This window comes from Cherax quadricarinatus, chromosome 62 (genome assembly GCF_038502225.1).
Source record: "Cherax quadricarinatus isolate ZL_2023a chromosome 62, ASM3850222v1, whole genome shotgun sequence".
Taxonomy (NCBI): domain Eukaryota; kingdom Metazoa; phylum Arthropoda; class Malacostraca; order Decapoda; family Parastacidae; genus Cherax; species Cherax quadricarinatus.
In genome coordinates, this window is record NC_091353.1 from 23,104,693 (window position 1) to 23,123,468 (window position 18,776).

Below are 18,776 nucleotides of genomic sequence, written 5' to 3' on the forward strand. Positions count from 1 at the left end.
GAAGGAACGTAAGGGTGAGTCTATCTTCAACTTCCGCCGCTGCAACAACCGCTACTCCCTCCACCTGGAGAAGACCAAGAAGGAGGCGGCGGAGGTGCAACTCAAGCGTGCCTCCTGGTCTTCCTTCCCTCTCCTCCGTTTCGCTGCCTTCGATGATCGAGGCAGCAGCAGCCAGCTGACTTCTAAAAGCCTCAGCACTGAGGACATCAAACAGCAGCAACAGCAGCAGCAGCACAAGCACATCAGCACCCCTAAAATCGGTTGTAGCTTCTTGAGGGGTTCCACTGCTAGCTTCCGCCACGCCTTCTCCAGTTCCTCGTCGAGCCCCAGTTCCAGGAGCACTGGGTCAAGTGGCAAGAGTTCAATCACAAGCATACTGGAGGGTTCAGTGAGTGAGAGTCAGTACGACTCCAGCAGTACCGTGGAGGACGTCCCTCCATACCTGCCCTCCCATGGATGGCAGCACCACCATCACCTTCCCAACACTCCTCACCCACACACCATCACCACCAAGTCATCTTCAGTACCCTCACTCTTCCACATGCACGACGACGGGGAGGTCCACACGTCACCCAAAATTCTCTATGCCCACAAAAAGACCCCAGACGTGCAAAGGAAGTCTAGAAAACAGCTGGTACAGGAGCTAGAGTTCGTCAAGAAGAACGGCACCTTGCCAGAGGACTTGGAGATAAAACCAGTGATTGCGAGTGAAGGGAAAGAAAATATAATACCCAAAGTGGAGCCAAAACAGGTGGTGGCAGGGAAGCCAAGATCAAGCTTCAGATTTATGCAGAGCTACAGACTGCTAGGCAAGCACGACAAGAAGACGACACCAATGGAGGCGAGCAAGAAGACCAGTCCGGCAGGAAGTGTCCCGAGGGAGAGTTATCTAGCTTCAGCGGACGCCAGAGAGCGCATCTGTGATAGCATCCAGGAGCACAACCACCTCACACTGGTAGCACCCACCTCCACTACTGTCAACACACGCGCCTTAACCCAACACACTACCCCTCCCACCTACACACTCACAGATTTCATCAACACAGAATTAGGCGGCTTCTACCTGAATAACGAAGATTTGGGATTCGAAGTATACAACAAGGATTTAGATACCACGAGATCAGCACTCGACATCTACAATACAGATTTCGCAGTTACTGACGCCAGCTTAGGAGTGGTCAACACACAAGTGAATCTCAGAGTGGCAGATCCGTATTTAGGAGAGAATGATGAGGTGAACAGTGGAGTGATCAACACCAGATATGATGTGTTTAGCCCTGTGGGCGACATTGTCGAAGCCAGAAATTCAGCGTTAATAGACACTGATGTGATAGGAGATAGAAGCAGGACATTGTGTGTTGATGGAGTGATTACCACGTCTCTCAGAGAAGACCAAACACTCCCTGATGATAACACTACGGGTATCGGCCAGGAATTCACAAACTCTGAGAACATCGCGACCAGCACGAATATCACGAACCCTGACGAACACAACGCGAATTTCCACGTAATCAGCGACACGATCGAGGAGGAGGCGGAGGACAGCGAGTGTGACTTGAGTGAGTTTCTAGTGCACGCGGAGGACAGTAGCTGCTTTGAGAGGAGGCTGGAGGACAAGCTGGAGGCCCTCTCTGAGGCAGGCGACTCTGAGATGAATTACGAGGCCAGGGAAACCATGGCCACCTCAGCAGCAGCTGCTGAGAGTGGCCAAGATCACTCCAAGAAGACTGAACTGAAGCTCAACCTTGTCAAACCTCAGAATAAGCTTATCATTCAGGTAAGATGCTAGGACGCTGCTGGGGAAGATGCTGGGGAAGATGCTGGGGAAGACGCTGGGATGCTGCTTAGGAAATGCTGGGAAGATGGTAGGATGCTGGGTAAGATGCTGGGGAAGATGCTAGGATGCTGGGTAAGATGCTGGGGAAAATGGTAGGATGCGGGGTAAGATGTTAGGGAAGATGCTGGGATGCTGAAGATGCTGGGATGCTGGGGAAGATGCTGAGTAAGATACTGAAATGCTGAAGAACGCCTCTTGATGCGAGGAACAGTAACTACTTCCTCGGATCAAACCTCTTGCATCCCACTGGCGGTGTTTGATCTTCACGGGTTTATACTTCTCATTAATTTTATTATTAATAATGTAATTACTATATACTTATTGTTATTATTATCATTCTTATTAATATAATTACACTTTTTAACACGCTAGCCTTCTCCATTATTTTTTATAATTACATTGATTTTAATTACACATTATTATTTTAATCACTCATTTTCTGGTCAATATTTCATCGGTTTTGCTTGATTGGTTCTAATTTTTGATAAATATGGTATCCAACTGAAAAATATAAAATATATGAAAAATATATTGATCAGGCGGAGCTAACTTACAAATTATGTAATACATCATATAATAACAGTTTAACATACTAAGATAATTCAAATACCATTAATTACTGTATGTGAAAACACTGTACGATTATTTTGTACGATGGTCATGAGTAGAGTGCCACTGGAGGCTCCAGCAATAGTCCGCCATCATGTGTGTTTTCCAGCTGCCTGGATAACTTTCCTCCATCACCTTTATGTCTTGCTGGAACCTCTCCTCTTCTTGTTCCTGACTCACCTCACCAACATTATGTGGAGATCTCTCTAGGTGACTGTGGAGGAAGTGAATATTTATGCTCATATTAGTACCTAAGTTCTTAAAGGTTGTCAACATGTTTTGTACCAGTACTTCATAATTGTCTGTGATCACTCAGGAACTTCTTGACAACTGACACATAACTTCATCATGCACAAACTTCAACACTATTCATACTTTTTTTTTTCAACAAGTCGGCCGTCTCCCACCGAGGCAGGGTGACCCAAAGAGAAAGAAAATCCCCAAAAAGAAAAAAATACTTTCATCATCATTCAATACTTTCACCTCACTCACACATGATCACTGTTTTTGCAGAGGTGCTCAGAATACAACAGTTTAGAAGTATATACGTATAAAAATACATAACATATCCCTCCAAACTGCCAATATCCTGAACCCCTCCTTTAGAGTGCAGGCATTGTACTTCCCATTTCCAGGACTCAAGTCCGGTTATATAAAATAACCAGTTTCCCTGAATCCCTTCACTAAATATTACCCTGCTCACACTCCAACAGATCGTCAGGTCCCAAATACCATTCATCTCCATTCACTCCTATCTAACACGCTCACGCACGCTTGCTGGAAGTCCAAACCCCTCGCCCACAACACCTCCTTTACCCCATCCCTCCAACCTTTTCGAGGACGACCCCTACCCTGCCTTCCTTCCCCTACAGATTTATACGCTCTCCATGTCATTCTACTTTGATCCATTCTCTCTAAATGACCAAACCACCTCAACAACCCCTCTTCAGCCCTCTGACTAATACTTTTACTAACTCCACACCTTCTCCTAATTTCCACACTCCGAATTCTCTGCATAATATTTACACCACACATTGCCCTTAGACAGGACATCTCCACTGCCTCCAACCGTCTCCTCGCTGCAGCATTTACCACCCAAGCTTTACACCCATATAAGAGTGTTGGTACTACTATACTTCCATACATTCCCTTCTTTGCCTCAATAGATAACATTTTTTGACTCCACATATACCTCAATGCACCACTCACCTTTTTTTCCTTCATCAATTCTATGATTAACCTCATCCTTCATAAATCCATCCGCCGACACGTCAACTCCCAAGTATCTGAAAACATTCACTTCTTCCATACTCCTCCTCCCCAATTTGATATCCAATTTTTCTTTATCTAAATCATTTGATACCCTCATCACCTTACTCTTTTCTATGTTCACTTTCAGTTTTCTACCTTTACACACATTCTCAAATTCGTCCACTCATCAACTACCCTATTTCCAAACCAATACTTTCCTATGTCCTTTCTAAATCTAAAATTGCCTAATTTAAATCCATTACTGCGGGTTCTCTCTTGGAGAGATATCCTCAAGACCTTATTAATATCCCCTTTATTAATACCCATCTTCCACTTATACACTTCGATCATGTCTCCTCTCATTCTTCGTCTAACAAGTGAATGTAATTTAAGACTCTTCAATCTTTCTTCATAGGGAAGATTTCTAATGCTATGTATTAATTTAGTCATTCTACGCTGAATGTTTTCTAACGAATTTATGTCCATTCTGTAATATGGAGACCAGAACTGAGCTGCATAATCTAGGTGAGGCCTTACTAATGATGTATAAAGCTGCAGTATGACCTCTGGACTTCTGTTGCTTACACTTCTTGATATAAATCCCAATAATCTATTTGCCTTATTACGTACGCTTAGGCATTGCTGTCTTGGTTTAAGGTTGCTGCTCACTATAACCCCCAAGTCCTTTTCGCAATCTGTATGGTTAAGTTCTACATTATTTAACTTATAAGTGCTAGGGTTATGGACACTCCCGAGCTTCAGAACCTTGCATTTATCTACATTGAACTGCATCTGTCACTTTTCTGACCAAGAATAGAGTTTGTCTAAATCCTCCTGAAGTTTCCTAACATCTACGTTTGAATCAATTATCCTACCTATCTTTGTGTCATCGGCGAATTTGCTCATATCACTAGTAATACCCTCATCAAGGTCATTGATATATATTATAAACAACAACGGGCCCAAGACTGATCCCTGTGGTACGCCACTAGTTGCAGATCCCCACTCGGATTTAACCCCATTTATGGACACATTCTGCTTCCTGTCAGTGAGCCATGACTCGATCCACGAGAGCACTTTTCCCTCAATGCCATGAGCTGCCACTTTCTTTAACAGTCTATGGTGCGGAACTCTATTAAAAGCCTTACTAAAATCTAAGTAAATAATATCAAATTCTTTATCGTGGTCAACAGCCTCAAAAGCTTTACTGAAGAAAGTTAATAAATTAGTTAGACAAGACCGGCCTCTTGTAAATCCATGCTGAGTATCATTAATCAAGCTATGGTTATCGAGATGGCTTCTTATAATCTCAGCTATATTTGACTCTAGTAATTTGCCTACAATTGAGGTCAGGCTTATTGGGCGGTAATTTGACGGTAACGACTTGTCCCCTGCTTTAAAAATAGGAATTACATTAGCCATCTTCCACATATCAGACACTACACCTGTTTGAAGAGATAAATTAAAAATATTAGTTAATGGTTCACAGACTTCCATTTTGCATTCCTTAAGAACCCTTGAAAAAACCTCATCAGGACCCGGCGACTTATTTTGCTTCAATCGGTCTATTTGTTTCATAACCATTTCACTAGTTACTGTGATGTTACATAATTTATCTTGTTCAGGCCGATTATAAAAATTAATTACTGGAATATTGTTAGTGTCTTCCTGTGTAAAAGCCGAGAGAAAATAATTATTTAAAATCGAGCATATTTCATTCTCTTTGTCAGTAAGATGCCCATAGTTATTTTTAAGGGGACCTATCTTATCTCTAACTTTTGTTCTATAGACCTGGAAAAAACTTTTTGGGTTAGTTTTAGAATCCCTAGCAACTTTAATTTCATAGTCCCTTTTAGCTTTTCTTATCCCCTTTTTAATGTCCCTCTTAATGTCAATATACTGATTCATAAGATGACCCTCACCTCTTTTGATACGCCTATAAATTCCTTTCTTATGCCCTAGTAGATATTTCAGCCTATTATTTATCCATTTTGGGTCATTTCTATTTGATCTAATTTCTTTATACGGGATGAACGTTCTTTGAGCAGCATGTATAGTGTTCAGAAAACTGTCATATTGATAGCTCTCTTCGTTACCCCAGTCAACAGAAGATAAGTGTTCTCTAAGCCCATCGTAATCTGCTAAGCGAAAATCTGGGACTGTTACTGAGTTATCCCTACTATCATACTTCCATTCAATTCTAAATGTAATTGATTTGTGGTCGCTAGCACCCAATTCCTCTGAAATTTCTAAATTATTAACAAGGGATTCATTGTTTTCTAGAACTAAGTCAAGCAGGTTATTTCCCCTTGTAGGTTCTGTCACAAACTGCTTCAAAAAACAATCCTGAACTACTTCTAAGAAGTCGTATGATTCTAAATCCCCAGTCAAGAAATTCCAATCAATATGACTAAAGTTAAAGTCTCCTAGAATTACTACATTATGGTGCCTTGTGGCCTTAACAATTTCCTCCCATAGTAGTCTCCCTTGGTCCCTATCTAAGTTTGGGGGACGGTATATCACACCTAAAATAAATTTTTCATGCCCCTCTGAAAATTCTATCCAGACTCTGTATGTGTTACTTCAGATTTAATACCCGTTTTTATGCAACAGTTCAAGCGATCTCGGACATACAATGCCACCCCACCCCCTTTCCCGATACTTCTATCTACATGGAACAATTTAAAACCCTGAATGTGACATTCTGCAGGCATATCCCGACTTTTTGAATTAAACCAAGTCTCAGTTAAGGCAAATACATCAATGTTACCTGCACTAGCAACTAATCTCAACTCGTTCATCTTATTCCTAGCACTACGGCTATTAGCATAATAAACATTGAAAGACTCTCCTTTCTCTTTACCCTTCCTGCTCATTTCTGTTTTTCTACTAAACCTATTACTGTCCTTATCACCTAGTGTCACTGGCTTTTCAATATCTACCTCGTTCTGCTTATTACTAGTTCCCCTAGAACTCATAATATTACTACACTGGGAATTCACTGTTTTCCTGTCAAAACCCATACCACTAACTATTCCTAGTTTAAAGTCCTAACAGCTCCCTCCACTGCAGTTGCCAGTGCTCCCACCCCACACCTAGATAAGTAAACCCCATTCTTGGCATACATGTCATTTCTGCCATAGTAGAGGTCCCAGTTGTCAACGAATGTTACCGCATTTTCCTTACAGTATTTGTCCAGCCAGCAACTGACACCAATTGCCCTGGATAGCCATTCATTTCCAACTCCTCTTCTTGGCAAAATACCACATATGACAGGGTTCCCACCCTTCCTCCTAATTATTTCTATTGCTGACCTATACCGGCTAATCAGGTCTCCACTTCTACGTCTGCCAACATCATTGCCTCCAGCACTGAGACAGATAATAGGATTGCTCCCATTACCTCTCATGATGTCATCCAGACGGCTAACAATATCCTCCATCTCAGCCCCAGGAAAGCAAACCCTCTGTCTCCTACTCCTGTCCTTCAAGCAGAACGCCCTATCCATGTATCTAACTTGGCTATCCCCAACAACAACAACAATATTCTTACCTTCCTTGGTGTCGTTCATCGTGACGTTCCCAGTAGTCGACTCACATTCGTCGGGTAGCACTGAGAATGTATTAGATGTTTCCACAAGAGTTTCCAAAGCAGTCTCTTTGTTCTTCATCGTTTCTACCTTTCCATTCAACTTCTTGATCGTCAACTTCGTTCCATGCTGTCCAGCCACTGTCCAGTTTCCCTTCTTGACCTGAGGACTCAAAACAGGAGGACTACTACGAATCTTCTTGTTTTCCTCAGTCAGTCGCCGAATCTCCATCTTCGCCATACTCAATTCTTCCTTAAGCTGTTGGTAAAGTTGCTTGATGGAGGGCATCTTGGTTCAGTCCGTAGAGAGTGTACTCGACACGTCCTCACTGAGCTAAGTACAGGTCACCTGTACTTCATTGTTACAGGTCATTAACACCTTTATTGTCACAGGTCATTAACACCTTCATACATCTGACACCATCCTTGTCTTCACCACTAAATTATTACAATGATTTTAGTGTTGTTATTCACGGGGAAGCACTAAACACGTATGGGTCATACAGCTCCTGGGAAATGAGAAGCAATTAATTGAAGCGTGGCTCCACTTTACTGGATCAAGAACCTTTCATCAGTATTAAGGCACTTTAAAGGTAGGAGAGAGAGAGAGAGAGAGAGAGAGAGAGAGAGAGGAAAGAAAGTTAAAAGTTATCTTTTGGGAAATCCCGAACAAGTGCAGGGAGGGAGGGAGGGAGAGAGGGAGGGGGAGAGAAAGAGAGGGAGGGTGAGAGAGAGAGGGAGAGAGAGAGAGAGAGAGAGAGAGAGAGAGAGAGAGAAGGGTTAAGTTAGGTGAGCGTCAGGTCACGTGACTGATGTATAGTAAGAGATAAGATAAGATTTCATTCGGATTTTTAACCCCGGAGGGTTAGCCACCCAGGATAACCCAAGAAAGTCAGTGCGTCATCGAGGACTGTCTAACTTATTTCCATTGTGGTCCTTAATCTTGTCCCCCAGGATGCCACCCACACCAGTCCACTAACACCCAGGTACCTATTTGCTGCTAGGTGAACAGGACAACAGGTGTAAGGAAACGTGTCGAGTGTTTCCACCCGCCGGGAATCGAACCCGGGCCCTCCGTGTGTGAAGCGGGAGCTTTAGCCACCAGGCCACCGGGGCACCGAGGTAGAGGTATCATTGGTGAAGGTCAGGTCACCTAATTCTTGTATAGGTCAGGATTAATCAGGATTGGATACATTAGGTTAGGATAAATAATAATTATGTAAGATAGGTTAGGTTAGGCCAGGTTAAGTTGGAGTAATACACAAATAACCCGCACATACAAGACAGGAGCTTACCGCGACGTTTCGGTCCGACTTGGACCATTTAAAAAGTCACATTGTGACTTTGTAAATGGTCCAAGTCGGACCGAAACGTCTTCATAGGCTCCTGTCTTCTATGTGCTGGTTATTTGTGTCTTGTTCCAGTCACGGTATTGTGCCTTTTTGTTATTTATAAGTTGGAGTAAGTTTGGATAAGTTAGGTCAGTCGCTAAGCTGCGCCAGGAAACGTTCAAATCCGCACGCTCGGTGCGGGAATGTTGCACAGTGACCTGACCTCTCCCGGCAGGTCACAGCTACTGAGACACACCTCTTACGACCTGTTACTTCTCCCAGCAGGTGTGCAGGTCACAGCTACTGAGACATCTCTTATGACCTGTCCTCCGCTACACTTAATTCCAGTCATCATCAAGGTCTACCTTCACGTCACGTTATGTTGGCTCACCCACAATAGAGAGTCTACAAGTGGAGGGAAAATATAACACTGTCTTGTTATTACCTTCACTTTCACGACCTTCACGACCCTTGTATTGGTTACTAACTCATATTGATAAGTACAATAGTCTGGAACATTGTTTCAGACTATTGTACAATAGTTGTACAATAGTTTTGGAACACTGTTCCAGACTATGGAACAGAACTCTTCTCCAGGTTTAAGGACTGACCACCTCAAGACTACGTCTTCCAGAGTAATGGACTGATTACATCGCCCTTACATCTCTACTACTGCTTCTGCTGCCTCTGTATTCGACTGAAGAAGCCTACTGTGTGGGCGAAACGTTTGGGAATAAAGATACCGAACTGTTGTACATGTCTCATTTAACTAGTCGGTATTGTTTATCATCATCATATTCTGTTATTAGTTGGGCTAATTTGTTTAATCATCACTTGTGTTAGTTGTGTCTCGCCACACAGTGGCTTCATCGGTCCAATACAGATCAGAAGGGTGTAAAGAGAGGAGGAGTTTGAGGTAATGAGTCCCTCTGCCTGGAGTCGATATGTTCAGTCCATCAGTCTTGTAGAAAGTACTTTCTACAAGACTTTCTACAAGATTGATGGACTGAACACATCGACTCCAGGCTGAGAGACTGATTACCTCAAACTCCTCTCCTTACACCCTTCTGATCTGTATTGGACTGATGAAGCCACTGTGTGGCAAAACGTTTCTTCAATAAAGATTCCCATATGTTGCATAAGTGTCTCAATCTTCAACTTGTCAGTTTGAAACCACTTATCACAAGTGAAAGTTGTTCGTTCTCTCGTAGCTTCCCTTGATTGGCGTCACCTTTACGTTCACTTTCATTTGTCGTAGTTTACACTTGACTCACGAAATCGTAATAACACGATTGTAAACAACTCAGGGAACGGTTGGGGCTTGAACACGGACCAGTGTGTGTTAACCTGATCCGTGATTTGTAGTGAACACTGATGATTCTAAGTCTCCAGGTAGTGAGGGGTAGTAGCTGCTTCACCTAAACGGATCGTGAGATGTTATTTGGAAGAGTTGGCTAGGATTTTGAGAGCGTAGTTCTACGCAGCTCTCACACTGTGACGCGGTCTGTTTCATTCCTGGTTGTTGCTGACTCCCAAATTCTGTTACAGGCTATCCGGAAATACTACTCCTATTCGTATGCAGCTTCGTCTATGTTGAATGTTTAGTAAACACAAAGAAGTCGTGCTGGGTCACTGGACATGTTGATGTCCAGGGCAGTGGTGCACATGTTGATGTCCAGGGCAGTGGTGCACATGTTGATGTCCAGGGCAGTGGTGCACATGTTGATGTCCAGGGCAGTGGTGCACATGTTGATGTCCAGGGCAGTGGTGCACATGTTGATGTCCAGGGCAGTGGTGCACATGTTGATGTCCAGGGCAGTGGTGCACATGTTGATGTCCAGGGCAGTGGTGCACATGTTGATGTCCAGGGCAGTGGTGCACATGTTGATGTCCAGGGCAGTGGTGCACATGTTGATGTCCAGGGCAGTGGTGCACATGTTGATGTCCAGGGCAGTGGTGCACATGTTGATATCCAGGGCAGTGGTGCATATGTTGATGTCCAGGGCAGTGGTGCACATGTTGATGTCCAGGGCAGTGGTGCACATGTTGATGTCCAGGGCAGTGGTGCACATGTTGATATCCAGGGCAGTGGTGCATATGTTGATATCCAGGGGAGTGGTGGACATGTTGATGTCAAGGGCAGTGGTGCACATGTTGATGTCCAGGGCAGTGGTGCACATGTTGATGTCCAGGGCAGTGGTGCACATGTTGATGTCCAGGGCAGTGGTGCACATGTTGATGTCCAGGGCAGTGGTGCACATGTTGATGTCCAGGGCAGTGGTGCACATGTTGATATCCAGGGCAGTGGTGCACATGTTGATGTCCAGGGCAGTGGTGCACATGTTGATATCCAGGGCAGTGGTGCACATGCTGATGTCCAGGGCAGTCGTGCACATGTTGATGTCCAGGGCAGTGGTGCATATGTTGATATCCAGGGCAGTGGTGCACATGTTGATATCCAGGGGAGTGGTGGACATGTTGATGTCAAGGGCAGTGGTGCACATGTTGATGTCCAGGGCAGTGGTGCACATGTTGATGTCCAGGGCAGTGGTGCACATGTTGATGTCCAGGGCAGTGGTGCACATGTTGATGTCCAGGGCAGTGGTGCATATGTTGATGTCCAGGGCAGTGGCGCATATGTTGATGTCCAGGGCAGGGGTGCACATTTTGATGTCCAGGGCAGTGGTGCACATGTTGATGTCCAGGGCAGTGGTGCACATGTTGATGTCCAGGGCAGTGGTGCACATGTTGATGTCCAGGGCAGTGGTGCATATGTTGATGTCCAGGGCAGTGGTGCACATGTTGATATCCAGGGGAGTGGTGCACATGTTGATATCCAGGGCAGTGGTGCACATGTTGATGTCCAGGGGAGTCGTGCACATGTTGATGTCCAGGGCAGTGGTGCACATGCTGATGTCCAGGGCAGTGGTGCACATGTTGATGTCCAGGGCAGTGGTGCACATGTTGATGTCCAGGGCAGTGGTGCACATGTTGATATCCAGGGGAGTGGTGCACATGTTGATGTCCAGGGCAGTGGTGCACATGTTGATGTCCAGGGCAGTGGTGCACATGTTGATATCCAGGGCAGTGGTGCATATGTTGATGTCCAGGGCAGTGGTGCACATGTTGATATCCAGGGCAGTGGTGCATATGTTGATGTCCAGGGCAGTGGTGCACATGTTGATGTCCAGGGCAGTGGTGCACATGTTGATATCCAAAGCAGTGGTGCATATGTTGATGTCCAGGGCAGTGGTGCACATGTTGATGTCCAGGGCAGTGGTGCACATGTTGATGTCCAGGGCAGTGGTGCACATGTTGATGCCCAGGGCAGTGGTGCACATGTTGATATCCAGGGGAGTGGTGCACATGTTGATGTCCAGGGCAGTGGTGCACATGTTGATGTCCAGGGCAGTGGTGCACATGTTGATGTCCAGGGGAGTTGTGCACATGTTGATGTCCAGGGCAGGGGTGCACATGTTGATGTCCAGGGCAGTGGTGCACATGTTGATGTCCAGGGGAGTGGTGCACATGTTGATATCCAGGGCAGTTGTGCACATGTTGATGTCCAGGGGAGTGGTGCACATGTTGATGCCCAGGGGAGTGGTGCACATGTTGATGTCCAGGGCAGTGGTGCACATGTTGATGTCCAGGGGAGTGGTGCACATGTTGATATCCAGGGCAGTGGTGCACATGTTGATATCCAGGGGAGTGGTGCACATGTTGATGTCCAGGGCAGTGGTGCACATGTTGATATCCAGGGCAGTGGTGCATATGTTGATATCCAGGGCAGTGGTGCACATGTTGATGTCCAGGGCAGTGGTGCACATGTTGATATCCAGGGCAGTGGTGCACATGTTGATATCCAGGGCAGTGGTGCACATGTTGATGTCCAGGGCAGTGGTGCACATGTTGATGTCCAGGGCAGTGGTGCACATGTTGATGTCCAGGGCAGTGGTGCACATGTTGATGTCCAGGGCAGTGGTGCACATGTTGATGTCCAGGGCAGTGGTGCACATGTTGATGTCCAGGGCAGTGGTGCATATGTTGATATCCAGGGCAGTGGTGCACATGTTGATGTCCAGGGCAGTGGTGCACATGTTGATGTCCAGGGCAGTGGTGCACATGTTGATGTCCAGGGGAGTGGTGCACATGTTGATGTCCAGGGGAGTGGTGCACATGTTGATGTCCAGGGGAGTGGTGCACATGTTGATGTCCAGGGGAGTGGTGGACATGTTGATGTCCAGGGGAGTGGTGCACATGTTGATGTCCAGGGCAGTGGTGCACATGTTGATGTCCAGGGCAGTGGTGCACATGTTGATGTCCAGGTCAGTGGTGCACATGTTGATGTCCAGGGCAGTGGTGCACATGTTGATGTCCAGGGCAGTGGTGCACACGTTGATGTCCAGGGCAGTGGTGCACATTTTGATATCCAGGGGAGTGGTGCACATGTTGATGTCCAGGGCAGTGGTGCACATGTTGATGCCCAGGGCAGTGGTGCACATGTTGATGCCCATAGCAGTGGTGCACATGTTGATATCCAGGGCAGTGGTGCACATGTTGATATCCAGGGCAGTGGTGCACATGTTGATGCCCAGGGCAGTGGTGCACATGTTGATGCCCAGGGCAGTGGTGCACATGTTGATATCCAGGGCAGTGGTGCACATGTTGATATCCAGGGCAGTGGTGCACATGTTGATATCCAGGGCAGTGGTGCATATGTTGATGTCCAGGGCAGTGGTGCACATGTTGATGTCCAGGGCAGTGGTGCACATGTTGATGCCCAGGGCAGTGGTGCACATGTTGATATCCAGGGCAGTGGTGCACATGTTGATATCCAGGGCAGTGGTGCACATGTTGATGTCCAGGGCAGTGGTGCACATGTTGATGCCCAGGGCAGTGGTGCACATGTTGATATCCAGGGCAGTGGTGCACATGTTGATATCCAGGGCAGTGGTGCACATGTTGATGTCCAGGGCAGTGGTGCACATGTTGATATCCAGGGCAGTGGTGCACATGTTGATGTCCAGGGCAGTGGTGCACATGTTGATGCCCAGGGCAGTGGTGCACATGTTGATGTCCAGGTCAGTGGTGCACATGTTGATATCCAGGGCAGTGGTGCACATGTTGATGTCCAGGGCAGTGGTGCACATGTTGATATCCAGGGCAGTGGTGCACATGTTGATATCCAGGGCAGTGGTGCATATGTTGATGTCCAGGGGAGTGGTGCACATGTTGATATCCAGGGCAGTGGTGCACATGTTGATATCCAGGGCAGTGGTGCACATGTTGATGTCCAGGGGAGTTGTGCACATGTTGATATCCAGGGCAGTGGTGCACATGTTGCTGTCCAGGGCAGTGGTGCACATGTTGATGTCCAGGGGAGTGGTGCACATGTTGATGTCCAGGGCAGTGGTGCACATGTTGATATCCAGGGCAGTGGTGCACATGTTGATGTCCAGGGCAGTGGTGCACATGTTGATATCCAGGGCAGTGGTGCATATGTTGATGTCCAGGGCAGTGGTGCACATGTTGATATCCAGGGCAGTGGTGCATATGTTGATGTCCAGGGCAGTGGTGCATATGTTGATATCCAGGGCAGTGGTGCACATGTTGATATCCAGGGCAGTGGTGCACATGTTGATATCCAGGGCAGTGGTGCACATATTGATATCCAGGGCAGTGGTGCACATGTTGATGTCCAGGGCAGTGGTGCACATGTTGATATCCAGGGCAGTGGTGCACATGTTGATATCCAGGGCAGTGGTGCACATGTTGATGTCCAGGGCAGTGGTGCACATGTTGATATCCAGGGCAGTGGTGCACATGTTGATATCCAGGGCAGTGGTGCACATGTTGATATCCAGGGCAGTGGTGCACATGTTGATATCCAGGGCAGTGGTGCATATGTTGATATCCAGGGCAGTGGTGCACATGTTGATGTCCAGGGCAGTGGTGCATATGTTGATATCCAGGGCAGTGGTGCACATGTTGATGTCCAGGGCAGTGGTGCACATGTTGATATCCAGGGCAGTGGTGCACATGTTGATATCCAGGGCAGTGGTGCACATGTTGATGTCCAGGGCAGTGGTGCATATGTTGATGTCCAGGGGAGTGGTGCACATGTTGATATCCAGGGCAGTGGTGCATATGTTGATGTCCAGGGCAGTGGTGCACATATTGATATCCAGGGCAGTGGTGCATATGTTGATGTCCAGGGGAGTGGTGCACATGTTGATGTCCAGGGCAGTGGTGCACATGTTGATGTCCAGGGCAGTGGTGCACATGTTGATATCCAGGGCAGTGGTGCACATGTTGATATCCAGGGGAGTGGTGCACATGTTGATATCCAGGGCAGTGGTGCACATGTTGATATCCAGGGCAGTGGTGCACATGTTGATATCCAGGGCAGTGGTGCACATGTTGATGTCCAGGGGAGTTGTGCACATGTTGATATCCAGGGCAGTGGTGCACATGTTGATGTCCAGGGCAGTGGTGCACATGTTGATATCCAGGGCAGTGGTGCACATGTTGATATCCAGGGCAGTGGTGCACATGTTGATATCCAGGGCAGTGGTGCACATGTTGATATCCAGGGCAGTGGTGCACATGTTGATGTCCAGGGGAGTTGTGCACATGTTGATATCCAGGGCAGTGGTGCACATGTTGATGTCCAGGGCAGTGGTGCACATGTTGATATCCAGGGCAGTGGTGCACATGTTGATATCCAGGGCAGTGGTGCACATGTTGATATCCAGGGCAGTGGTGCACATGTTGATATCCAGGGCAGTGGTGCACATGTTGATGTCCAGGGCAGTGGTGCATATGTTGATATCCAGGGCAGTGGTGCACATGTTGATGTCCATGGCAGTGGTGCATATGTTGATATCCAGGGCAGTGGTGCACATGTTGATATCCAGGGCAGTGGTGCACATGTTGATATCCAGGGCAGTGGTGCACATGTTGATGTCCAGGGCAGTGGTGCACATGTTGATATCCAGGGCAGTGGTGCATATGTTGATGTCCAGGGCAGTGGTGCATATGTTGATATCCAGGGCAGTGGTGCACATGTTGATATCCAGGGCAGTGGTGCACATGTTGATGTCCAGGGTAGTGGTGCACATGTTGATGTCCAGGGCAGTGGTGCATATGTTGATATCCAGGGCAGTGGTGCACATGTTGATGTCCAGGGGAGTGGTGCACATGTTGATATCCAGGGCAGTGGTGCACATGTTGATGTCCAGGGCAGTGGTGCACATGTTGATGTCCAGGGCAGTGGTGCATATGTTGATATCCAGGGCAGTGGTGCATATGTTGATGTCCAGGGGAGTGGTGCACATGTTGATGTCCAGGGGAGTGGTGCACATGTTGATGTCCAGGGCAGTGGTGCACATGTTGATATCCAGGTCAGTGGTGCACATGTTGATATCCAGGGCAGTGGTGCACATGTTGATATCCAGGGCAGTGGTGCATATGTTGATATCCAGGGCAGTGGTGCACATGTTGATATCCAGGGCAGTGGTGCACATGTTGATGTCCAGGGGAGTTGTGCACATGTTGATATCCAGGGCAGTGGTGCACATGTTGATGTCCAGGGCAGTGGTGCACATGTTGATATCCAGGGCAGTGGTGCACATGTTGATATCCAGGGCAGTGGTGCACATGTTGATGTCCAGGGGAGTTGTGCACATGTTGATATCCAGGGCAGTGGTGCACATGTTGATGTCCAGGGCAATGGTGCACATGTTGATATCCAGGGCAGTGGTGCACATGTTGATGTCCAGGGCAGTGGTGCACATGTTGATATCCAGGGCAGTGGTGCACATGTTGATATCCAGGGCAGTGGTGCACATGTTGATATCCAGGGCAGTGGTGCACATGTTGATATCCAGGGCAGTGGTGCACATGTTGATATCCAGGGCAGTGGTGCACATGTTGATATCCAGGGCAGTGGTGCACATGTTGATATCCAGGGCAGTGGTGCACATGTTGATATCCAGGGCAGTGGTGCACATGTTGATATCCAGGGCAGTGGTGCACATGTTGATATCCAGGGCAGTGGTGCACATGTTGATGTCCAGGGCAGTGGTGCACATGTTGATATCCAGGGCAGTGGTGCACATGTTGATATCCAGGGCAGTGGTGCACATGTTGATATCCAGGGCAGTGGTGCACATGTTGATATCCAGGGCAGTGGTGCACATGTTGATATCCAGGGCAGTGGTGGACATGTTGATGTCTAGGGCAGTGGTGCACATGTTGATATCCAGGGCAGTGGTGCACATGTTGATATCCAGGGCAGTGGTGCACATGTTGATGTCCAGGGCAGTGGTGCATATGTTGATAACCAGGGCAGTGGTGCACATGTTGATATCCAGGGGAGTTGTGCACATGTTGATATCCAGGGCAGTGGTGCATATGTTGATATCCAGGGCAGTGGTGCACATGTTGATGTCCAGGGGAGTTGTGCACATGTTGATATCCAGGGCAGTGGTGCACATGTTGATGTCCAGGGCAGTGGTGCACATGTTGATATCCAGGGCAGTGGTGCACATGTTGATATCCAGGGCAGTGGTGCACATGTTGATATCCAGGGCAGTGGTGCACATGTTGATGTCCAGGGTAGTGGTGCATATGTTGATATCCAGGGCAGTGGTGCACATGTTGATGTCCAGGGGAGTGGTGCACATGTTGATATCCAGGGCAGTGGTGCACATGTTGATATCCAGGGCAGTGGTGCATATGTTGATGTCCAGGGGAGTGGTGCACATGTTGATATCCAGGGCAGTGGTGCACATGTTGATATCCAGGGCAGTGGTGCATATGTTGATATCCAGGGCAGTGGTGCACATGTTGATATCCAGGGCAGTGGTGCATATGTTGATATCCAGGGCAGTGGTGCACATGTTGATGTCCAGGGCAGTGGTGCATATGTTGATGTCCATGGGAGTGGTGCACATGTTGATATCCAGGGCAGTGGTGCACATGTTGATATCCAGGGCAGTGGTGCATATGTTGATGTCCAGGGCAGTGGTGCATATGTTGATGTCCAGGGGAGTGGTGCACATGTTGATATCCAGGGCAGTGGTGCACATGTTGATATCCAGGGTAGTGGTGCACATGTTGATGTCCAGGGCAGTGGTGCATATGTTGATATCCAGGGCAGTGGTGCACATGTTGATGTCCAGGGCAGTGGTGCACATGTTGATGTCCAGGGGAGTGGTGCATATGTTGATATCCAGGGCAGTGGTGCATATGTTGATGTCCAGGGGAGTGGTGCACATGTTGATGTCCAGGGGAGTGGTGCACATGTTGATGTCCAGGGGAGTGGTGCATATGTTGATATCCAGGGGAGTGGTGCATATGTTGATATCCAGGGGAGTGGTGCATATGTTGATGTCCAGGGGAGTGGTGCACATGTTGATGTCCAGGGGAGTGGTGCACATGTTGATGTCCAGGGCAGTGGTGCATATGTTGATATCCAGGGCAGTGGTGCATATGTTGATGTCCAGGGGAGTGGTGCACATGTTGATGTCCAGGGCAGTGGTGCATATGTTGATATCCAGGGCAGTGGTGCACATGTTGATGTCCAGGGGAGTGGTGCACATGTTGATGTCCAGGGGAGTGGTGCATATGTTGATATCCAGGGGAGTGGTGCATATGTTGATATCCAGGGCAGTGGTGCATATGTTGATGTCCAGGGGAGTGGTGCACATGTTGATGTCCAGGGGAGTCGTGCACATGTTGATGTCCAGGGCAGTGGTGCACATGTTGATGTCCAGGGGAGTGGTGCATATGTTGATGTCCAGGGCAGTGGTGCACATGTTGATGTCCAGGGGAGTGGTGCATATGTTGATATCCAGGGCAGTGGTGCACATGTTGATGTCCAGGGGATTGGTGCACATGTTGATGTCCAGGGGAGTGGTGCATATGTTGATATCCAGGGCAGTGGTGCATATGTTGATGTCCAGGGGAGTGGTGCACATGTTGATGTCCAGGGGAGTGGTGCACATGTTGATGTCCAGGGCAGTGGTGCACATGTTGATATCCAGGGCAGTGGTGCACATGTTGATATCCAGGGCAGTGGTGCACATGTTGATATCCAGGGCAGTGGTGCATATGTTGATATCCAGGGCAGTGGTGCACATGTTGATATCCAGGGC

At 47.5% G+C, this 18,776-nt stretch overlaps 1 protein-coding gene across 1 annotated transcript in view; it reads left to right on the top strand.

Annotated features, from left to right (window-relative positions):
• Positions 1-18,776, top strand: part of LOC128687195 (uncharacterized) — a 148,852-nt gene that overhangs the window by 42,570 nt on the left and 87,506 nt on the right. The window contains exon 2 of the mRNA XM_070098499.1: positions 1-1,777. This exon is cut by the window's left edge and continues 27 nt beyond it. Coding sequence (XP_069954600.1) covers positions 1-1,777 — 1,777 coding nt within the window. The remainder of the gene's footprint in view (positions 1,778-18,776) is intronic.